The 24056-nt window shown below is 49.3% G+C and overlaps 1 protein-coding gene across 1 annotated transcript; it reads left to right on the plus strand.

Moving 5' to 3' along the window:
* The first annotated feature begins 574 nt into the window (after positions 1-574).
* PIP4K2B (phosphatidylinositol-5-phosphate 4-kinase type 2 beta) lies at positions 575-23413 on the plus strand. Its single transcript, XM_082860352.1, has 10 exons — positions 575-805; positions 10484-10581; positions 13640-13736; positions 15850-16002; positions 16891-17037; positions 18091-18129; positions 18668-18781; positions 21648-21906; positions 22358-22461; positions 23290-23413. Exons 1-10 carry the CDS (start codon positions 647-649, stop codon positions 23368-23370), a joined length of 1251 nt encoding a protein of 416 aa, XP_082716478.1. The 5' UTR covers positions 575-646; the 3' UTR covers positions 23371-23413.
* Positions 23414-24056: the final 643 nt, after the last annotated feature.

Raw genomic sequence — 24056 nt, forward strand, 5'->3', positions numbered from 1 at the left:
GCGAGGGGGCGTTTCTTTCCTTTCCCGGCAGGACTTTACCCCTCGCTGTGGTCCTCCTCTCTCCCCCGGGGTGGGGATGGTACGTCCCACCCTCCTCGCATTCCCGCCCCTCCGCCCCTCCTCCCCTCCGGAGCAGTGGCGCCGCCGCCATCTTGGCACGTCAGGTTGAGGAAAGAGCCAAACGCTAAATTTTGGGGCCCCGAACAGGGAGACCCTCCCGCGGTAGACAGCGAGACCTACCCAGCCCTCCTCCCCTCCCCGCTCGGCCGCGGGGCTCTGAGGCGCGCGGAGGCCGGCTCAGTTCCTGTCAGGCCCGGGAAGGAGGAGCGGGCCTGGCGGCCGCTGCCTCCCCCAAACGGGCGATACCACGCAGGCGGGGAGGAAAGGGCCTGGTGACTGCGGGGCTGCTGCACCGCCCGGGGGCGGGGTGCGGAGCGGGCCTGCCGGCTCCCTGGGGCGGGGCGGGAAGGGCGGAGCGTGGGGCGGACGGAACCACCGGGGCGGGGTGGGGAGGTAACGGGACGGGCGCGACCATGGCGCGGTGAGGGAGCGGGGGTGGTGATCGGTCCGGGGGAGGCCTGGGACCGCTGGCTTGTGTGCCGTCTCGGACGCCCCCCCTTTCTCTGCCGCCGCCGCCGCCCCGGGCATGTCGTCCAACTGCACCAGCACCACGGCGGTGGCGGTGGCGCCGCTCAGCGCCAGCAAGACCAAGACCAAGAAGAAGCATTTCGTGTGCCAGAAAGTGAAGCTATTTCGGGCCAGCGAGCCGATCCTCAGCGTCCTGATGTGGGGGGTGAACCACACGGTAACCAGCTCCCCGGCGCGCGCCCCTCCGAGCGCGGCCCCGCGCGTGCTCACGCCCCCCGCAGTCCCGGGCCTTTGCCCGGCGGGCCCCGCCAGTGACGCCTGCAACCCCTTGGCAAGCCAGTTGCACGCCCACCCCACCCTTGCACGCCGTCCCGGCCGGGTGTGCCTCCCCGCGCGCCACGCGAGGCCTGGTGTCACCGTCGGTGGTATGCCGTCGCGTCCTTCCCTCCTCTCCAGTCCCTCAAGCTTCCTGCGTCTGGCTTCGAGCAGCTCCTGGAGCGCAGAGGGAAGGCCTGGGTGGGGTGGAATGGCTTTCATCCCTTCTTCCTCTCTTCTCGCCTCACCCCGTTTGTTGCATTTGTTTTCCCCCATGTTCCTTATAATTGGCTGCCTAGCTCACTGTCCAGTTGACAGGGCAGGTGGCACTGGCCTGCCTGAGTATTCCTCTATTTCTGGTCGTTTGCTTGGTGTGACTGCTCAGAGTTTCCCCATCCTCCAGACCTCCTGGCCACTGACTGCAAATCCTCCTTGGGTTTCCTTTTTTTCTTCTTGAACGAGATGTATCAACTGAAGAAGCACAGGCTTCCTTGGACCACAGACACTTTACCAGGGTCTTCCTGGGTTAGGGAGAAGGGAGAATGTAACCATTTGAGAGAAGGTGAGGCCTGCTTATGAGGACCACTCATAGTAGAAATGATGTGTCTTCCTGAATACTGTGGTGTTCATGTCAAAGATGTTGACTTCTCAGTTACTGAGCTTTCTACTGTATGGTCATGAGGATGTGAAAATGGACAGTGATTAAGGTGAGAGAGAGGTTTCCTGGATCCTTGGGGTGTTTTGAGATTGGCCAACAGCTCCTGTTAGGAAGTTGGAGCCCCGCACAGTGTTTGATCTGGAGGACTTCATTTGTGTCCTGTTTGTTTGGGATCTTCTTTCTCTTCCAGCCACTTGCTCCTTGCGTTCTGACCATTTCATTGAGTCCCTACACCGGAAATGAGAAGAGGAAGTAAGAGGACCTGAAATGCCAGCTTCACCAACTAAAAGTTTGGAATGAGAAAAATGAAGCTAATGGCTTGAGTTTCCCGTGAATATCAGTTCTTTAGGCTCCCTGACTTTTCTGAGCACTTGAAATTGCCCACAAGACCAAATGATGACAAAGGGGCGCAGGGCCAGCAGGACTCTTTGCTTTGCTTTTCTAGAAGAGCCTCTGGCTGGAGATTGACGAACCATAGTCTGAGCCGGGGTTTTAGATCCTTACTGCTAATACAGAAGTGCACATGGGGGTCTCGGGCAGGTTACTGTTTTCAATAACCTCGCCGAGGTGGACATCCTGGCCAGGGTAGGGAGAACCGCTGGTTTAATGCCTAGACTTCTGGGAGCTGCTTTGATTCAGTAGTCCAGCAGCATTTGTTGCCACTGCTTCCTGCTGCCTCAGGGGTCATCTGACAACATTGCAAGGGAAACTGGGTCATCAAAATGTGAACCCTGTGTCCCTGCCTTGAAATCAATCCTTGATTTTGTTGTGCAGCTTGTTTCTCACTAGGAAGCATCCTGTCTGTATGGAGAATCGGTAGAGGTCTGAGAGTCAGGAATGTTACAGCTAGTCGTAAGGGACTTCGGGCCCCTTATTTTATACATGAAGAAATGGAGGCCCTGGATGGAGGATTAGGTCGCCTGTGGTTACAACAAAAGACGCAGCTCGTCGTCCAGTCCTGTGGGCTGTGTTGGCCGATGGTGGTGCTTGAATAGGAGGTCTCGTTTTCTTTGCCTCCTTTTCCTTGTCCTGCCTCTCATCCAAGTGCCAGGACAGATGGGAATTATGGTCTTGTTAGAGAACCTGAATGTTACGGTCAGGAGTGTGTGCCTGTGCCTGCCAGTTCCCAGGAGTGTTATGTGGTGCTTGGTTTTCTGATAGGCAGGCAATGAGTCTCTGGCAGATGAAGAGGCATCTGTGATTCCTAGTCACCCTCTAGTTTTGCTAACTTTAAGAAAGTTTGTTTGAGAGCTAGCTGGGAAGGCATTGACTTTAAGCAAGACCCAAGCCTCTGGACATAATGAGCGAACACCTCAGGGGGAAATGCACTGGGCACCACTGCCCTGGACAGGCCGAGCTTTGGAGCTCAGTTAGTCAAAAGTTTTCTTGCTTTCGCTTAGCCTGCAATAAGGTCTAGGACTTCGTGGGTCCCCTTGGGAAATGGAGCATCTCCCCAGAAGACTATAAAATCTTGCAGCTCTCAAGGGGGTCAGGACCACATTGTTTTGGTGGATTGATGGCGTTTCTTGGAGGTCACCTTCCTTCAGAAGCCCATCGTTGCAACTTTTTGCAGTCTGAGTTTTCAGTTACCACCTTTTCTTTGATTCTTTAGTTTCTCACCCATTTAAGCATTTAGGCTGTGACGGTCTATGGTTGATGGTGTATGAGACGTGAAGGATGGATATGTCTTTATCTGTAGTACAAGTCAGTTACATACTCTCTCATGAGGTGGTTGGTTTACTTCTGGGTGGAAAAAGAGGCCTTTGAACTCAGTGTTGTAACAGGAGCTCCTCTTGTGGACAAGACATGCAGCCCCTGGACTTTGCGGAGGAAGACTGTGTAGGAAACAGGGAGAAAAAAATCAGAAGACTTTGGATCTGTCAGGGGAGAACTAATAGAGAGAGAAAACCAGAGTTTTAGTGAATGAAATACAGCCCAGAGGGTCTGGAGTTAGGGAAGAGGTGGCCTGGGAGAGGGGTGTGGAGACCGGAGGAGGCAGACCTGGCTTGATAACCTGTTGGCCATTTTAGGAACCGGGTATGTATGAAGCCTCATCCCAGTGATTAGAAGGAATAGGGGAAGTTGATGGTAACTACGTTTAACTATTTGGAAAGCTGCCTGACTGGTTCTTCAAAGTGACTGCACCATTTTACATTTCCACCCGCAGTGTGTGTGGGTTCCAATTTCTCCACATCCTGTCAACACTTGTTATTGTCTGTCTTTTTCATTATAGCCACCCTAGTGGATTTGAAATGGTATCTCATTGTGATTTTGATTTGCATTTCCCAGATAGCTAACAACGTTGAACATCTTTTCATGTGCTTATTGGCCAGTTGTATATTTTCACTGGAGACATATCTATTAAGATCCTTTGCCAATTACCTTTTGCCCATTTTTAAATTGGGCTATTTGTCTTTTTATTATTAACTTGCAAGAGTTCTTTATATATTGTAGATACAAGTCCCTTAGCAGATACATGATTTGCAAATATTTTATCCCATTCTTTGGGTTATCTTTTTTACTTTCTTTTTAAATTAATTAATTAATTCATTTTTGGCTGTGTTGGGTCTTTGTTGCTGTGCGCGGGCTTTCTCTAGTTGCAGCGAGCAGGAGCTACTCTTCGTTGCAGTGCATGGGCTTCTCATGCAGTGGCTTCTCTTGCTGTGGAGCATGGGCTCTAGGCACGTGGGCTTCAGTAGTTGCAGTGTGCAGGCTCAGTAGTTGTGGCTCGCGGGCTCTAGAGCACAGGCTCAGCAGTTGTGGCGCACGGGCTTAGTTGCTCCGCGGCATGTGGGATCCTCCCGGACCAGGGCTTGAACCTGTGTTGCCTGCATTGGCAGGCAGATTCTTAACCACTGCGCCACCAGGGAAGCCCTTTTTTACTTTCTTGATGGTATCTTTTGAAGCTCAAGTTTTTAATTTTGCTAAAGTCCAATTTATCTATTTTCCTCTGGTTGTTTGTACTTTTGGTGTCATATCTAAGAAGGGTTTGCTTAACCCAAGATCGTGAAGATTTACTCCTATATTTTCTTCTAAGAAAAACTCAGCGTTTTCTAAGAAAAACTCTTTTAGTTTTAGCTCTTACATTTAGATCTGTAATCCATTTTGAGTCAATTTTTGTGAATGGTGTGAGGAACAGATTTATTCTTAAGTCTGCTCAGTTCTCTCCCACATTCTACCCCCATTCTGTCCACACATTTTCTTTGCCTAATGCAGACCCAGAACCTCCTTTCCCTGCCTTTTTCTCTTTTCCTGCTACTTTAAAAATCTTTAGTAAATAGGGACTTCCCTGGCAGTCCAGTGGTTAAGACTCCACGCTTCCAATGCAGGGGGCATGGGTTTGATCCCTGGGAGCTAAGATCCCATGTGCCGTGCAGCGTGGCCAAAAAAAAAATCTTTAGTAAATATTCCTGCTCTAGTGAAGCCTTTGGATGAATTTGTCCTTCAGCACACCTTCCCACCTCACAGAGAACACTGGGACTCAAACAGGAAAAGAAAAACCAAGGTGTAAAAAGGAGGAATAAACCCAGGGGTGGATTTGTTGGCACCTGTGGCTCTCTGTTCTTGCCCCTTTCCTTTCTGGAGTTTCACATCTCGCTTGGACCTCCTTGGTCTCGGGAATGTGTTCCCCAACACGTCATGTTTTCTGATGGTGGCAGGTAACAAATGATTGTCAGTGGTGGCCAGCCCATTGATGAGCCACCCACAGAACCCTGGGACATGTCAGGAAGCCTGCATGCCCAACGCGCGCCTCCTGGGTAGCAATCCCTATGAAGGTCGCAGAGGGAAGTGGAGGCTTCTGGAATCAGAAGTTCACCGGACTAGAACTAGTGACTGAATTCTCATGTCCAGTAGGATCAGCACAGGGTAAACCCTCTGCTTCTAAGTTGTTTCTCACTCAGCTTGTTTAGCCTCCTCATTATTTATGCTGATGGCTCATAGAGTCAATCTTGTGGATAATCCAAAAACCACTTACATGATGTGAGATACAACACATTTACCATCCTAATATGTTCTGTTTATCGTGCTACTCCAATGAGTTTGCATTCCGCAAGTGCATTTCTGCTGAAGGTGAAGGCGGTTGGCCGAGAAATGTGCTAGATAGTAAAGGAAAGGCACATCTTCCTGAAACATCGCTTTAGTCACAACCTTTCATGCTTCAGAGCTTTTGGTCACTCTCCTTTATTCTCCTCTCCCTGGCATTTAAGACTCTACATTCTGGTCATAGCCTCAGTAGCTAACCTTAATCATCTTTCCCATCTTCCAGGCCGTGAACCTTAGGCATGGTCACAGCAGCTTTGCTATCTCTTTTTCTTTTTATCCTAGTGTTAGCCATCTTTCAGTCCCCCTTTTCTAGCCATCCATCCCTCCAACCAACATTTATTGTATAACTAATTGTGCCAGCCATTCTGCTAGGGACATCAAAATGGGTAAGGTAGTCTCTTCCTTCTAGGGGCTCACAGTCTAGTGGAGAAATGAAACACGTAAGCAAACAATAACCCAAGCGAATGTGCTATTTACGATATAAAGATGCACATGGGAATGAGTAACTAGTTCAGCCTGGGGAAGACAGGGAAGCTTTCACAGAAGTGTTATTTAGTGAGATCTTGGCTGATTCTGTTAGCTTTATTCAAGCTTCTTCTAGTCTTGCTGCCATAGTCTGCTACCTGAACTATTGTAATAGCCCCGTAAATGGTCTTGCTGCTTCTTGTCTTTGCCCTGTCCAATCCTTCCTTGATTTTGATTTCAGAATTACCTTCTTGTATCACCCATCTGATCATGTGAATTCCCAGACTTAAACCTGAGAGGACTTAAACCTGAGAGGACTTCCCATTGCCTGCAGAGTTAAGTCCAAATTTATCATATAGTGGACAAACTAAGTTCAAATTCAGGCTATGTCCCTTAGTATAGCTTTGGAGTAGTAATTTTTCTCTCTGAGATTCATTTTCCTTTTCTATGAAATGAGCATAACACTTTCCTTGCAGATTATTAGGACAGAGGAAAGGAATGGAAAACACTACCTTAGCCAGGGTAGCTGCCCATAAGAAGGATTGCACAGCACAGTGTAACAGAGCCCAGGTTTTGGCACCAGCAGACCTGGGAGCAAATCCTGACTCTACACATATTGTCTGTGTGACCTTGAGCGAGGTGCCTTGAACCTTTTGCAAAAGGCAAAATCAGATTAATAATAATTAATGTGACTATTAAATATTAGAAATATAGAATAGGATATATATGTGAGATATATGATATATAATATATAATAATATAAAGCACTGGCCACTTACAGACATTCCATAAATAGAAGCAGCTGTTATTTACTAATATTGATAATATGCGAGGCTGCTCACCTGTCTTTCCTGTACTGTCTCCCTCCACTACTTATTACCTCTGTCCTACCCTGCCACTGTCCCCCCGCCCGCCTACCTAAAACGGGCAGTATACTTTTACAGCTCTGAGGCTTGTTTCCGACTGTTCCCACAGCTGGGATTCCCTTCCTCGGGTTTTGTGTTTTGTTCCTTTTTTTTTTGGAGAACTACCCTCGTAGGCCTTTCTCACAGGTATTTCTCTATAGCTTCCTCTAGCCACCAGCTCTCCCATGCCCATGCAGAATCAATCATTTCTTAAGCTACTTTTCCGTCTACCTTTATTCATAACTCTGTAGCACTCATCACGTTGTATTTGTTATTTGTTATCTGTCTTCCCAGGTAAACAGAGACCATATCTTTTCATTTTTGTATCCCCAGCTTCTGGCACATAGTAAGGCTACACTGAGTAGAAGTTAACTGAATAGAAGTTTGGCAGAGTCTGAGCCAGATCAGGAAAGACCTTAATTGCTAGGCTGAAGGAGTTAAAACTTTACCCTGAGGTTGGTGAGGAGCCGTGGAAGATTTTTAGGCAGGGTGTAACGTGATCTTGTTGTGGGTTCTTCCAGTGTCAAGTGCTCTTGGCAATACCAGGAGGGGCATTAGGTTCCGTTTCTAGCCTGATGTGTAAGGACTGGGAGCCTGACTCTGACCATATTAACCTCACCCTCCTCTGACATGGCTGTTCTGTTCACCGTCCCTGTGTTCTCACTTACTTAAATGCTCCTTGACTTCCAGATTTACTGTATCATAGGTTTGTGTCATCTCCCGGCTAAAAGGATAAGCCTCCCACTTTTGTGTGCACAGTGCACACAACGCTTCCCTTGCTGCACACCCCCTTCTCCCTAACATAAAATGAAGCATGTAGTAGGTATTTCAGTAAGTGCTTGTTCAACTGAAATTGAATAGAACTCTCTGGGGATGTAAAATTTAGCACAACTAAAAAAAAGAAAAAATAGTACAGCTGATCCCTAGAGTGAATCATCTACATGTGGCCCAGTGGAAATGAGGGTGAGTCTACGTAGTTCAGCTTATGGATTGTTCAGCAATATATTATCTGTTAGAAATTCCTATAGTCAAGAATAGAGATGAATTGAGAACTAAAAACTGACCAGCTTACAACTATTCAAGCTATGCTGCACTTAGAATTACACAGAGAATTAAGGAATGGAACATCCCTGAATAGCTCTTATTAGAATAATTCATCCTGGCTAAGGGGCAATTGACCCCTCGCAAGCAAGTGTTTTAGTCTTTCCTAGTTCTCCCAGTAACAAGCCCTGGCCATGGCATAGAGTCTGGATTTTAGACTAACCCAAATCAATCAGTAGCAGATACTAGAACCTTTTGGTATAAAACCATATTCTTTGAGCCAGTGATATGTTCTTTCTAGCATGGTGGAATAAGCTAGAAAAGGCAGAACTTAACTTTTTTAAACTCTCAGAGCCAGGCTTAATATGCCAGGAAAAAGGAAGTGGGACAGCTACAATGAATTGTTTCTATTGGCAGAAAAATGATGCGAAATGGTTTCCTCTCTAGTCGCTCACTAAACAACCAGCTTGCCCTGTGAGCACCCCCTGGAATGGTAACTGGCAGAACTTTTTTTCTGTGGCTGTTGAGCCAGTGGTGGGCATCTCAGACCTGGATGCTGGGAATTTTAAGTGTACGATTTGAGGACTTTAGACAAAATGATGTACTCATGTAGTCATCATCCTAAACAACATATAGAACATTTCTAATAGCCTAGAATTGTGCCTCTTACATCCCTTTATAATCATCCACACCCCTCACAACCCAGGCAGCCTCTTACTGGATTTCTGTCGCTATAGATTCTAGAATTTCATATAAATGGAATCATACACGCTGTACTTTTACGTTTATGCCAGTCAGTTATGCCAGCAGTTTATTGTCTCTGCCCCACTGCCAACTTACACTGCTACCCTATGGCCCCTCCCCATACACATACACTCCTATGCCTTCCTTCATTTCCCTGTGAGTAAATTGAGTTTTTCACCAGTTCTAGGAAGGTATGGTTTCCCCAGCCCAGTTACTACATTAACTTGAACTTCCTCCATCCTCTGACATTTCTAAATAAAAAAGGTTTGGAACATGAAAGGAGCAGCAAATTACATGGTATTTCCCCCCATTTATGCTCCTGGAGGAGTCCTAATGACTAGGTTATTCCCTCACTGCCACATGGGGCCTCATTGAGATAATAGGATTTGCAACGAAAGTATCCAGGAGACACAAGACTGTGCTCCCCCTGCCCCCTATCCATTAAGTCGGGACTAAGGTTTCCTCTCTAAATCCTGAATGCATTAGTGGCAACTGGGTTGAGGGTCAAATGTCAAATACTCTGCTGTGATGGGAGAGGACATCTGTGGCTAATTAGACCACTAATTGGCTAAACTGGGGATGGGGAAGGGCAGGAGCTGCCCTCTCAGCTCTGCACCAATGGGAAGCCAGTTCCCTGTGCAGCCTCCAGCTCCCTGAAGGGGGGATGAAGGACATTGAGAAGGTTTGTTTGCAGTGGGGGCAAGGCACCCTCCCGCATCTCCCCCAGTTCAGCACAAGAGAGGACATGGCTTTAGGGCCTGGCCCTGCTTTATTTAGGAGAGTAAGAACGAGCCAGTGGCCAGATGTCTACCTCTTCTGCTCACTTTAAATTTAATCCTTTACTTTGGAGATAAGAGTTACATACCCACATAAACCCATCCAGCTTTTTTCTTGCCCCAGGCTGATTTCTTGAGTGATCCCCAATTGTAATGAAGATGTTCAAAGCCCTCAATTAATACTCACATAGGTTGGGTGATATTTACTCATAGATCCATGTATTATTGCATTTGATAAATACATATATAGTACCTGCCATATGCAAATCGTGGTGCCAAGTACCATGTGTGGAGCCTCCAAGGTCAGTTAGATGATCTTTGCTTACAAAGATCAGTGATAGGATCTTGCCTAGCTTATAGTCAAGCAGGCTTGTGAGGTTTGTAAGCATTAACTGCAACGTGAGGGAGGCTGTGAGATGGCCAAAGGATGGATACAAACAATGCTTCAGGAATCCCGAGATAGGAAAGAACATTTATGGTCTAGAGAATCATGGAAAGCTTCATAGGGGAGGTGCCTTTTGAGCTGGACCTTATCAGGTGGAGAGAATTTCAGTAGGTAGAGATGAAGTTGGGAACTTATTTGAAGAAAAGAACAGAAATAAAGACAAGGAGGGGGGCTTCCCTGGTGGCGCAGTGGTTGAGAGTCCGCCTGCTGATGCAGGGGACACGGGTTCGTGCTCCGGTCTGGGAAAATCCCACATGCCACAGAGCGGCTGGGCCCGTGAGCCATGGCCGCTGGGCCTGCGCGTCCGGAGCCTGTGCTCCGCAGTGGGAGAGGCCACAACAGTGAGAGAGGCCCGAGTACCGCCAAAGAAAAAAAAAAAAAAAAGACAAGGAGGGAATCCATGGACATGTGTTTGGTGAGATGGTGGCATCCACGGTGTAGCATATTTTCTCTCTGAGGCAGGTGCCTTGGCTGAGAACCTCACTTTCCCCTTGCTTTGCAGATCAATGAGCTGAGCAATGTCCCTGTCCCTGTCATGCTAATGCCAGATGACTTCAAAGCATACAGCAAGATCAAGGTGGACAATCATCTCTTCAATAAGTAAGTTGCCTGCTGAGTGGGCTCAGGTTTTGTGGCAGTTCCTTCCCTCAAGGCAGAGAGCTTCCCAAACCTCACCGTGGTGAGGACAGGCAAGCACCTAGCAGGGTGTGACAGCAACACCTGGCTCACAGAGCTGAAAAACTGGCTGGGAAAATGCATTCATTATGTGCCTCTCCCCCTTGTGCCGTCCTGTCATCTCAGTCCTTTATCAGCCTACCTCCAGTGTCCCTCAGGGCTTGTGGCTCAGCCCAGGGTGATTCATCTAGGGCCAGTTTAGTTAACAGTGAGCTGCTCGGGAGCTGAGGTATCTAGTATGAGGCTGACAGCAGTGGCCCTATCTTGATCTTAGTCTGAGGCAAGAAGCTGCCAGGCATGTTCCTGGCCTGGGATGCAGCCAAGCTTCTTTCTTTCCAACTAGCGTGTGAACAACAGGCTGAGCATGGTGCCCAGGGGCGCTATCTAAAATCATTCTTCCCGTTTTTGCTCATTGTGGCTTCTTGGATTAACACTGGTGTCTTTGTCTCGGACTTTGATGGCGCAGCTGCCTCACCTGGCACAGTTTGGGGCTTGCTGTAAGCCCTTTAGAGGCCTTGCTTTTTCATCCTCCTGTGGGTCACCCAAGGAAATATTTGCAGCTCACACTCTCTTCCTTTCTGCATTTGAATCCTGGTTCCACTCTCCATTGTCTCACCGTCTCCACCACCTCACCAGCTGGGCTCTGTCACCCCACCATTCCCAGACTGTTAGCCCAGAGGAGAAGCTTGATTTGAAAACATCCATTAGTGGCCTCTCTCTGCCATAGTAAGTAACAACATCATATTCTAGAAGCTGTCTGTCTTCATAGCTGCTACTTGCTAAGTGGCCACCTGTATAGAAGAAAAACTGTTTCTCCTCTACTCTCACATCACTACTCACTTCTAATACCAAATGTGTGTGTTTCCCACACATCAAGCAATTCTGTAGGACACTAACTAGGCATCCTACAATTCAGTTCAGTTCTGACACTCTCGACCTGGAGTTAGCATCAGGTCTCACAGGTTAAGGGCTGAGTCCCACAGGACTGCCCCTCCACCCCACTTCGGACCCCAGTCTCCAGTCCAGGTTGTCACCTGTGCTTCTGACCAATTTGCTGTAGATCAGAGGTTCCCATGACCCTCCCCCTTGGGTTGGATTAATTTGCTTGAGTAGCTCACAGAACTCAGGAAGACAGTTTACGTACTAGATTACCGGTTTTTTATAAAAGGATACAACTCAGGAACAGCCAGATGGAAGAGAGGCATAGGGCAAGGTATGTGGGAAGGGGCAGGGAGCTTCCATGCCCTCTCCAGGCACACCACCTGCCCCAAACCTCCACGTGTTCACCAACCTGGAAGCTCTCGAACCCTGTCCTTTTGGATTTTTATGGGGACTTTTTTATGACAGCGTGATTGATTAAGTCGCTGGCCACTGGCGACTGATTCAGCCTCTAGCCCCTCTCCCCTCCCTGGAAGTCAGGGGTATGGGACTGAAAGTTCCAACCCTCTAGTCCTGGTTGGTTCCCCGGCAAAGAGCACCCATCCTTAGAGGCTTAACAAAAGTCACCTCGTTAACGTAAATTCAGGTGTGATTGAGGGGGGTTTGTTACAGATAACAAGACACCTTTATTACTCTTACCACTTAGGAAATTCCAAAGATTTTAGGAGCTCTGTGCCAGAAACAAGGACAAAGACTAAGTATATATTTGTTATTATATCCAGTATCACACCACCTAAGGAAAGAGAGGCAGTGCTACCCTGTGAGGCAGGAAAGGGGATTGTTCTGTGCCAGAGGTCAGGGCTCAGGTGTGGCCATTGTACCAGGGTCCATGGTGTCCACCACATTGACATCTTGGCCTAAAGTGGACATCCAGTATCTTTATTTGTTTTTTCATCTTTCTTGATTCCTTTTGTCTTTTCAACAACTGTTTACATGCTAGTTATTAGACTGCAGTGCTGTTTACTAGAAGATCAGGCCCCTGCCTTCATGAGAGGCCACTGCTTTTTATTTCCTTGAAGTCTACCATCCTGGAGTAGTCAGAGGGACATATTTCTTTTTTTTTTTCCCCTCAGTTTTATTGAGATATAATTGACATACAGCACTGTGTAAGTTTAAGGTGTCCAGCATAATGATTTGACTTAACATACATCATGAAACGATTGTCACAATAAGTTTAGTGAATAGCCATCCTCTCATATAGATACAGAATTAAAGAAATAGAAAAAAAATTGTTTTCCTTGTGATGAGAACAGAGGGCCATGTTTCTGAAAGGGAGTTCCCAAGCAGGTTGACTGTTGTCAAGATGGAGGATTTGGAGGAGGCATCCCTTCAAGGTGATCTCCTTCCTCCTGGGAGTCTGTGGATTGACTAAGGAGTGGGGAGGACGTAGACTGGTGCCAGCAGCCAGCAAACGAGGCTTCATGGAAAGATGGGATCCCAGTCAGTTGACTGAGGACCTCTTCAATCTAAAGCACCCTTCCATCCCAGTGGAAGCCAAGGGCAGGACTCGCTGGGTGTAACCATCTTCAGGATGTATTGATAGGAGCATCTCCAGAGGAGGGGGGTCCTTTGATGAGAAAAGCCTTTCCCTTTAGCAGTCAGACTGACATTTACCTCACAGCAGCTCTTCACATGCGGCCACCTACCTGCAGCAAGTACAGCACTTGTGAAGTAGGGCCAACACTCAGTCTCACTTCTCTGCAGGTAAGGTTTTTTTTTCCCTTTAATGTAAATTTTATTGAAAGATAGCATGTCCTCAGAAAAAGTACACAAATCATAAGAATACAGCTAGATTAATTTTTACAAAGTATATACAAGGAATGTGAAGTTTTTAAACTTTTACATGCTCAGAATCACCTGGAGAGTGTGTTAAAAATGCAGATTTCTAGACTGACCTCCAGAAGGCTGAGGGCTTAGCAGCCTACATTTTCAGTGCTGCAGATTGTTCCGATCCAGGTGACCTGTGGACCACACTTTGAGAAGTCCTGGTGTATGAGTTAGAGGAATAAGAAGTTCACAAGAACATGTCTCTGCTTTTCCCCAGAGAGAACCTCCCCAGCCGCTTTAAGTTTAAGGAGTACTGCCCCATGGTGTTCCGAAATCTCCGGGAGAGGTTCGGGATTGATGATCAGGATTACCAGGTATGGGGTGTCTTTGCAAAATCGTAGGGGTTAGGGAGTGGAGGGGGGTCAGGAAGCCACAGGACAAGTAGGGAACCAAACGTGTCTACTGTTCTTGTGCTGCGTCTTCCTGTCCTGTCTCACTCCAGCCCAGGCAGTCTTTCTCCAGTGTTGGTGGGCTCTTGGAGGAGTGAGGGCCTTAGAAGTGCTTCTCATGATGCCTCACAGGCTCAGGCTCCTCTCCCTGGGAGGGAGCACAGTGGGAGGGAGAGGGGTCTACGGAAGCTGCTTCATTTTAGTCTGACATTCCCAGTCTAGGCTGAAGAACCCTTCTCCTTCGTAGTTTGACTTAAAAGAGAGAATTATTGCCAGCGGGAGATGAGGCCTCTTAAAGCTGATAAGACAGATTATAAAAGGAAGACTTCAAGGGTAGTATAACTTCTTGCCAGGTATGAGTGCCACCTCCTAAACTCCCCTGTCCTAATGTTGGGAGGGGGGCTAGGCATGGCAGGGCAGCTGCCTCCTTCAGGGGGTGATGATGTCACAGAGGCCTTTGGCCTATTGGGAGGAATCAGTCCCAATATCAGGGACATTCTAGTCTGACTCATTGTCTGGGGCTTCTGTTACTTCTCCACCGAGCACCTTCCTTGGACTTCCTCCCCTGGCAGACAGCCTGGTGGTGAAGGTGGGAGAATTTTCCACTTCACTTGTGCAGCAGTAGGAAATACAGCTGATTTTCAGTTGTCTGTTGGGGGAAAAAAGGAGTGTACAGCCTAGTGAAATCTAAAATGCATGCTCGCATCTTGTAAGATACTGTCATTCCTCCCATCCCGCTCCCAGGAAGTCTTTCACAGAGTAGATCATGAGAAGCAGGGTCTCCTTCTCCTCTGTCCTCCATCCAGGGGGCCTCCTGAAGAGGAGGGTGAGGGAACGTGAGAGGAGGAAGAGGTGCCAGGGACTTGCACAGTCAGGACCAGCCATGTCCAGGAGGTGCTGGGAGGGCCTCCAGCCCCTCCTATTGGGACCAGACCCTGAACTAAGTCATGCCCTGATTGGAGCATGAGGTTTTTGGAAAACTTCTTGCCATTATTGGCAAGGTTGCTCGGGTATCTTCCTTCCATGGTGGCTCTTTCCCTTCCCCTTGGCCATCTAGCCACATCCTGTATTTTTTCTCTAATAAACTTTTGGGCAAATAATTGTGCTCAAGACTGAAATAGAGGCAGGGAAGATGGTGTTCAGGGAGGGGACTCTCTGCTCTTAGACTACCAGTGACTTAAAGAGACAGGAAATGCTGCCTGGAAATGAGGCAGGGGTAGAATTATGCTTGTCAACCCTCTGTCTTGTGACCTCCCGAAGGTCTTTTCCCAGCATCTGCTCGGTGAACACATCTCTTTGGTTGACTCACACCTTCCCCTACTCCCTCCCCGCTTGAGGCTTCTCCTGCCTTCTGATTCTAATGGGAATGGGGCTCCGAGAAGGAGCAGGGACAGAGCTAGAAAAGCTCCCCGGATCTGCCTCGTAGCTCTGCAAAGACAAACAGGAGTCTGAGGTCAGGGGAGAGGTGTTGGGCAGAGTGGTGAGGACCAGCTTCCTGCTTTGGGAAAGGTTTTCCAGCATGAGGGTACATACAGGAGATAAAGATGACTGTGTCCACTCCTTCTTTATGCTTGACTTCTTGAATATTTCCTAAGCTTTGTCTTCGTCACCCCCAAGAGACTGGGACAATCATCTCATGTTGCAGGTGAGGAAACTCAAGAGTAGAGAAGTTCCGTGGCTCACCCAAGGTCCTATTACACATGAGCATCAGGATTAGAGCCGAGGCCCCTAACATCTGAGGCCGAGTTTTAGTTTCTAGAGCAAGTTCTCTAGGATCAGAATGAAAAGAAATATTTCAGTCAGTCCTCTTCCCATCCCAGTCAAGGATTAGGAGCAGGTGGTAAGGAACAACCCTTGTCTCTCTTATGGAAGACTTTTTGGGAAGGATGTGAATTTCCCATGAGAAATGGGGTGGATAAGGTCCCATCTGTCTCAGTGTTGTTGGCCTTAGAGCAGTCTGACCCATAAGAGAAGACTCAGAATACAAGTCAGAGTCTTCATTCCCCTCCCAAGACCAGCTTTTGTCTTGGTCCATCAGAATTCAGTGACGCGCAGCGCCCCCATCAACAGCGACAGCCAGGGCCGGTGCGGCACACGTTTTCTCACCACCTATGACCGGCGCTTTGTGATCAAGACTGTGTCAAGTGAGGATGTGGCTGAGATGCACAACATCTTAAAGAAATACCACCAGGTATGGTGAGTCAAGAGCCTCAACAGCAGAGGATGGGTTGGTGGAAGAGGGAGAGGAGCCCCCGGTAGAGCTTCTTGGGGAGGGCTTGGTCCTCTTTGGTAATGGCAGGTACCTCCTGATAACCAAGCACTTGCCCTCCCCCAGGGCCGTGTTTCTGTGAGGTGAAATGCCTACTTGAGAAAAAGAGAAAAGAAATGAAGGCACGTTATGGATGCAGGCCCAGTTGAACAGCTGTGTCTCGTCAGAGTTGGAAAGTTTTCACACTCTGGCACCTGCCTCATTTCTTCTAAAAGAGGTCCTGTCGGCTCAGCAGGGCTGCTGCTTTTCCCACTCCCATTCTCCTCTCATCTGGAACTTGCCCATGAGAAAGGCAGGGAGTGCCTGTCCGAAGCCTGCCTGGGTCTTCAGGGAAAGCTGGCTTCTCTCTGGCCACCTGAGAGGTGCTGAAAGGGACTTCTGGTGTTTCGGGAGTTAGAGCAGAAAACCCTGGGGCCTGGCATGGGCGAGAGCTTTGGGTACGAAGCCATTCAGTTTTCCCAGGCGACCCCATCACAGCCCTGCCTCTGCATCCTCTCTCTGCCCTTTGGCTTTCCCATTTCAGGCTGGCAGAGAAGATGCAAGTCCTAGATCAGTGATTTTCCTGCAGAATCCCAATCGGATGAAACCAAAGGGGCTCTGCACTGCCTGCTCAGCCTCTCCCTCTGCCTTGCCAGTTAGGGGTGGTGGCGGCTGTTACCTGTTGTAAGTCTGAGGAACCCCCGTGACTTCACAGAATCCAGTTTGGAAACCACTGGTCTAGAGGCTAGAATCCCAGGGAGCATGTTAGCCCAGGAAGAGCCCCGTCCATCCTGGCACCTTCACCTGTTCCTTCCCTGCCTTCCTTTCTAGTTCATAGTGGAGTGTCACGGCAATACCCTTCTGCCACAGTTCCTGGGCATGTACCGCCTGACTGTGGACGGCGTAGAAACCTACATGGTGGTCACCAGGAATGTGTTCAGCCATCGGCTCACTGTACACCGCAAGTATGACCTCAAGGTAAGGGGCCCTGTGTTTCCCAGCTCTGTGGCCTCCCTCTCCCTGAGGCTTGGAGGGGCCATGACTCCAACTTCCACATAATGGGAAAGCCGGAGTGTATGTTTTCGCATGGGCAAGTGGCTCTGGAGTTGATGTGCCTAATTCTTAGGAGCCAAAGGCTGTCTCAAGTCCAGGTGACGGTGACAAGAGGTTGTTGAAGCCCCCAGTGTACCATATTTATGTAACAATTGATGTTTTTCCACCCCTGTCAGGGGGATGTGCACACAGAGGGCAGCAGTACGGGGACAGGCTGTGCAGACGCAGGCACCCTGGCAGCTGTCCAGGCCCCATGGACTGACAGCACAAGCACATTTCTAGACACGGACAGAAACACACGTGTGCCTGTGAACCACAGCACTCCGTTGTTCTTGAACCTGGCTTCCTGACTCCTGTCTCCTCACACCACTCTCCCTCTCTCTGCTGCGGCTGCACTGGTTTCCTTTCCGTTCCTGCAGTGCCCATGCTCTCCGCCTCCCCAGATCTCACATAGGCTGCCTGTGATCTTTTCTCTCCCTGCCCTTTTCTCCACCTCCACCTTCCCCCACCTAATTACTTCCTACTTAACCTTCCGAGCTCGGCTCAAAATCAGTTCTTCTAGGAAGCAGGCTTTGGCCACCGCCCCTCCCCAGTCTGGACCCTGCCCCTGTACTACATGCTCTCAGAGTCCTGCCTTCTCCCCTGTACCACTGAGCACCATTGTAATTAATGGATTAATTAATCGTGTAACTCCTGCTTACTGTCTGTCTCCCCTGTTAGAAGGAGAGTTCCTTAAGGGCAGGGACTGAGTCTCTCCGTTCAGCCCGATATTCTGAGCATGTGTCTGGTGTATAGTCAGAGCTCTGTAAGCGGTCTGTGACAGAGGAAGTGAACAAGTTGCTGCCTCCTGGCCCCTCTAGGAGTCTAACCAGCCTACTTGAGTTCACCTGCTGCCTCTCCCTAAAGACCGGTGCATGTTTTTTCGATCAACGGAATTTGCCTCAGCTGGACTTCTCCTGATGGCTCTTATCCTTTCAGGGTTCTACTGTTGCCAGAGAAGCGAGTGACAAGGAGAAGGTATGCTGGGGCCTGTGCTGATCACTTGTGGAATGGGTCGCTGGGAATCAAAAACGCCTTCTGTTGGCCATCCTGTCCCTTCCTCTGCTGCCGCCCCAGCCTAGTTCCCAGACATGCGGTCTGTTGATGTGAAATGCTGTGTCACTGAGCTTGTGTCTGTCCTCATCCTTGGCCTCGGCCTTGGTCTCCAGCCTTTTCCTTTGCCCTTGCTGGGTTCTTCATAGTCCTGGAGGGCTAGCAGTTTCCATCTCAGGCCAGCCTGAATCCGTGGGTGGCTGGCTGCTTGAGCTCTGAGGTAGTCTCAGGGCTCAGCAGGAAGTCCTTTGGTCAGTCCTCATTGTCTGACTCGTGCTACATATTTGCCATCCCTGCCTGCCCGAAGCTGGGACTGTAGACTCCTGGACTGAGCTGTTGGTTTGGCAGCTTGGCCACCTTTGTGCTGAGGACCCTTTCCTTTCCTGTACCATTGCCCCCAGCAGAGGACTCCTTGGGGTGAACAAATCAGGCCACCAGCCTAACGCTGCTATTGCTCTCTCAGGCCAAGGACTTGCCAACCTTCAAAGACAATGACTTCCTCAATGAAGGGCAGAAGTTGCACGTGGGAGAAGAGAGTAAAAAGAACTTCCTGGAAAAACTGAAACGGGATGTAGAGGTATATATTTACCCTCGTTTTTACTTTGGTTAAACAGGACCTCCTCTTGTCCCCAGAGCAGAAACCTCTTTAATCTTAAGAAAAATTGAATTCACCACTTCCCAGGAGTGTAGACAAGAGGAAGGGTGGTGATTTGAGCCATGTAGGTAGGTATTTGCATCTAAAGCTAGTGCAAATGTACATTCCATTTGGGGGGACACAATTTGTGCCAGTAGAACGTGTGTAACTCGGTTTGGAGTGCTTTCCCTCATCTCTTCTCTAGTCTGTTCCAACCCCTCTTCAAGCTTCCTTTCTGGTGGTGTCCCCGTAGTGGAGGGGGCATCCAGCTGTCAGAGTGACAGGAAACCAGCTGTTAAGATCTGCCAACCGTGCCTTTCTCTGGCTCTGATTCTCCACTTACCTAGCAGCATTCTGGTTGGAACAGGACTTCCTGTGGAGAAGTTCCTTTGGGGGGGACAGGTGGTAAATAATGAATGTGATATCTGATAATTCAGTGTCTCCTTTTTTTTTTTTTTTTTAATATTTATTTGGCTGTGCCAGGTCTTAGTTGCGGCACGCGGAGCTTCATTGCTGCGTACGGGATCTTTAGTTACGGCATGTGGGATCTAGTTCCTTGACCGGGGATAGAAACCGGGTCCCCTGCATTGGGAGCACAGAGTCTTAGCCACTGGACTGCCAGGGAAGTCCCAGTGTCTCCTATTTTAATCAATTGGGAGCCTGTTCATTAAAACCAAATTCTATAAACTTCAGAAAATGTTTTATTTTTTTTATTGTGGTAAAATATGCATAACATAAAATTTACTATCTTAACCATTTTGAAGTTGAGTGGCATTAAGTACATTGACATGGTTGTGCAAGCATCCCCACCGTCCATCTCCAGAACTTTTTCATCTTCTCCAACGAAAACTCTGTACCCAAGAAACACTAATTCCCCATTCCCCCTTCTCCCTTGCCCCTGGCAACCACCATTCTACTTTGTGTCTCTGTGAAATTGACGGCTCTAGGAATCTCATATAAGTAGATCATACAGTGTTTGTCCTTTGTGTCTGGCTTATTTTCACTTACCGTAATGTCTTCAAGGATCATCCATGTTGTGCTATGTGTCAGAATGTCCTTCCTTTTTGAGGCTGAGTAATATTCCATTGTATGAATATACTACAGTTTGTTTACCTGTTCATCCATTGATGGACACTTGGTCACTAGTTAAGGTTAACTAATTAATCTAGTTTCTAGTCTCCAGAGAAACAGAATAGGGTGTAGAGAGATAGGTAGATGTTTATTGTAAGGAATTGGCTCACATAATTATGGAGGTTGACATGTCCCAAGATCTGCAGTTGACCAGCTAGAGACCCAGGAGACCTGATGGTGTAGTTTTAGTCCAGAGGTCAGCAGGCTTGAGACCCAGGAAGAACTGATGTTTCAGTCTGCATCTGAAGGCAGGAAAAAACTGATGTCCCAGCTCAGAGGCAGTTAGGCAGGAGGAGTTCCCTTTTACTCACAGGAGAGTCAGCCTTTTCGTTCTTCTCAGCCCTTCGACTGATTGGACAAGGCCCACCTACTTTAGGGAGAGCAATCTGCTTTACTCAATTTACCAATTCAAATGTTAAGCTCATCCATAAACACCCTCACAGACATATCCAGAATAATATTCGACCCAATTTCTGGGCACCCAGTAGCCCAGTCAAGTTGACACATAAAATCAACCCTCACACTTGGATTGCTTCCTTGTGAATAATGCTCCTGCGAACATGGGTTTAACAGACTTATTTTTGTTAGTAAGCTTTACCTTAACCACCCCCTACTATGTTTGTGCTTTTATTCTGACATTTGGTTTGTCCAGAGTCTTTCTCCTCCTTTTCCTCCTTTTCTCCCTACTCTGCTTTCAAGAAGAATTTAAGGCAGTTAACACAATTCATTTGTTTTCACTTGCATGTTACTTTATAAATGTTTGCAGATGGATGGGAGGGGGTGCGGCTCACAGAATCTCTCTTTTCTGGGACCCTGGTCCCTTCTCCTTCGGCCTTCAGAGGGCATTGTCCAGAGGTGCTTGCAATGGTGCCCCTCACCTTTCTTTCCTGAGGAGATTCTGCTGATCTCCTACCACTGGGGCTTCTTATGCTTTTAGTTGTCTTCTGGGCCTGTGCATAGAGCCCCTCTGGTCCTATTATGATTCTCCGTCTAGTCAGTCAGACAGTTTCCTGCAGTGCTGCAGGTTCATTTGTGACCATGGCAGGATGCCTGGCACATGGCTGATGGTGGCTGCTGGCTAGTTCACAGAGGACTTGGACCAGTGACTGTGGCGTCACCTTAGTTAAACTGGAATGCCAGTTGGCCGTTTCCATCCTGTATCATTCCCACGCTCTTTGTTCTTCTCCAAGTCATTGAGTCCTGGCTCAGGAGACTTAGATACCATCCTGCTCCCAGCACTTGTTAGATGGATGAGAAATGCGCAGTGCAGCGTTCCATTATTTCTTTCCTCCACCTCACCTCACCTCACCTCTTGATCCCAGACAGAATCGGCTCTTCCCTCTTCCTGCAGTGCTCCTTCTACTTTTACTCCCGCAGCCTCTGCCTGCCTGACTTCTCTTCATTCATTGGGTCAGGCTCAACTCCTTTCCTCAGGGAGGCCCTCTCCCCTCTGCTGTCGACTCCCGCAGCTCCTCGCCCTTGTGGAGTGACTGTCTTCTCCATTAGATAGTGAGCTCGTTGAGGGCAGAGGCTCTGATGTCTTATTCTCTGCTGTATTTCAGAATAGGAGAATTAAGTTGAAAGGAATGCCTTTTCTCCCCTTTCCAGATGCCACTTTGCCTCTCCAGATGTCCCTTGTAACCTCTTCCTTCCCTCTCTCCTCCCCCCACGCCCCTAGTTCCTGGCACAGCTGAAGATCATGGACTACAGCCTGCTGGTGGGCATCCACGATGTGGACCGGGCAGAGCAGGAGGAGATGGAGGTGGAGGAGCGGGCGGAGGATGAGGAGTGTGAGCACGACGGGGCGGGGGGCAGCCTGCTCTGCTCCTACGGCACACCTCCGGACAGCCCTGGCAACCTCCTCAGCTTTCCCCGGTTCTTTGGTCCTGGGGAATTTGATCCCTCTGTTGATGTCTATGCCATGAAAAGCCATGAAAGTAAGTAGGAACCTCTGCCTGCCTGCCCCGCCCCCAGCCCTCATCCTACCCGCCCTCCCCCACTTCAGTGGGCCTCCATCTTAGTAACTGCTGACTTTGGCCCCTTTCTGCCTCCATCCTGGGTCACCAGCAGTAACGCTGTCTTCTGGGGCGCTGGGGCCTTCCTTCACCTCTTTGCTTGTCCTGGATAGCTGAGGCCTGGTTTGGCTCTGGTTCACGGGATGGACAAAGCCTCCTAAACGGTGTCACGTCAACCCCACAGGGTGGCTGTGAAGATCAAATAAGATAAGAGCTATGAAAGCTTCTAAGAAGAACTCCATGGGTCATTCCTTTCCTCACATTCAAAGTGATAGGGATGAATCTGGGTGTCGTATCTGGAGGGTTATGGACCCAGCTGCTTTCTGCTCTTCTCCCTGCTCTTCCTCCTTTCCTGCTCCCCATCCCGCTTCAGGTGCCCCCAAGAAGGAGGTTTACTTCATGGCCATCATCGATATCCTCACGCCATACGATGCTAAGAAGAAAGCTGCACATGCTGCCAAAACAGTGAAACACGGGGTGAGTCCTTCGTGTCTCCATCCGGGCCCGGGGGCGGGGCCTCAGACCCCCCGGGGTGAGTCCTTCGTGTCTCCATCCGGGCCGGGCCCGGGGGTGGGGCCTCAGACACCCTGGGGTGAGTCCTTCGTGTCTCCATCTGGGCCCGGGGGTGGGGCCTCAGACACCCCGGGGTGAGTCCTTCGGGGCCCGGGGGTGGGGCCTCAGACACCCTGGGGTGAGTCCTTCTTGTCTCCATCCGGGCCCGGGGGTGGGGCCTCAGACCCCCCCCCCCCCCCCGGGAGGCCTTCTGCTCGAAGGGGATGCTCTCGTGGCCCCTTCTCCCAGGACAGGGACCAGGAAGAGCAGCCCACCTGGTTGCCTTGTGTTCTTTCTCCGCCATCTACGTCCCATCCCCTCCCTGCAGCTGGCTGATATGCCCAACTTGCTTTTCCCCTAGTTCTCTGGCTCCTTCCCCCAGGGCTGCTGGGCATGTCATGCATCTTGTTGACCGCCAGTAATAGCCTTGTTTACATGCCCACACTGCTCGCCAGAGGCCTGTTTCTGCATGGGCTTCAAGCTACTGTTCTCTAAACAGGGGCCCCCCCAGAGCTCTGGGGCCCCTCTGCCGTCTCCCCATTGCCTTGTTCCTGCTTCAGTGGGAGCAGCCCTGGATTGTGAATCAGAGGAGCGGGGCCAGGGCACTTCTGAGACATGGGAACCATTTCTCAAGGTGGCCTGCCCAGTTGGGGGCGGGGGGTAGTATTCAACTCTAACGTGGAGCCAGAGGCTCCTGAATACCCAGGCCCCTCCTAGGTACAGCCTCCTGATTAGGGCCTCTGTGTATTACAGGCGGGAGCGGAGATCTCAACTGTGAACCCTGAGCAGTACTCCAAACGCTTCAACGAGTTCATGTCCAACATCCTGACGTAGTTACCCTCTACCTTCAGCCAGAGCCAGAGTGCTAGATGTGGGGTCGGGGATTGGAAGAGGGAGAGGGTGTTATTTGGGCTGGATGGGAGGGTGGGGAGCAGAGTGGCGGGTAGGGGAGGGCTTTAGCAATGCGACTGCAGCCTGTGACACTGGAAGAGACTAGCTGGAGAGGAGGGGATGTGCTGTGTGTGCGCGTGCTCACAGGATGTAACCTCACCTGCTTACTCTTGATTTCCCCCCCATTTGACCCAGGTTAAAAAGGGGTTTCCTTTTTGTTACCCTGTAACTTTTTAAGATACCTTGGGGCTAGAGATGACTTTGTGGGTTTATTTGGGTTTTGTTTCTGAAATTTCGTTGCTCCAGATTTGCTATTTATAACGATGTATGTCATCACCCCATCCACCCTCCCCATCCCTGACCTGCTCTCACTTCCCTTCGATTAGAGAAGCACCCATAGACCCAGCGAAGGGTCCTCTCAGAGCAAAGCGCTCTGGTGCCACAGGAGAGGAGGTTAGACGCCTCTGCCCTCCCTGCTGCATTTGATCTTGTCGAGGTTAACTTTTAACTTCATGGAGTATTGTGCACAGCTTCCTCCACTTTTTCAGCCTCAGCTCCAAGTGAAATGTTACATGATTCCTCCATCTAAGTGCTGTTCTTCCCGAAGGAACACTCCACATCAACATCAG

Source organism: Leucopleurus acutus (genome assembly GCF_964270905.1).
Source record: "Leucopleurus acutus genome assembly, chromosome: 19".
NCBI lineage: Eukaryota > Metazoa > Chordata > Mammalia > Artiodactyla > Delphinidae > Leucopleurus > Leucopleurus acutus.

Coding starts and splice junctions, on each gene's coding strand:
- PIP4K2B (XM_082860352.1), top strand. CDS start 647: ATGTCGTCCAACTGCACCAGCACCACGGCGGTGGCGGTGGCGCCGCTC. Junction 16,003..16,890: donor TCTTAAAGAAATACCACCAG/GTATGGTGAGTC, acceptor CTTCCTTTCTAG/TTCATAGTGGAGTGTCACGG. Junction 21,907..22,357: donor TGCCATGAAAAGCCATGAAA/GTAAGTAGGAAC, acceptor ATCCCGCTTCAG/GTGCCCCCAAGAAGGAGGTT.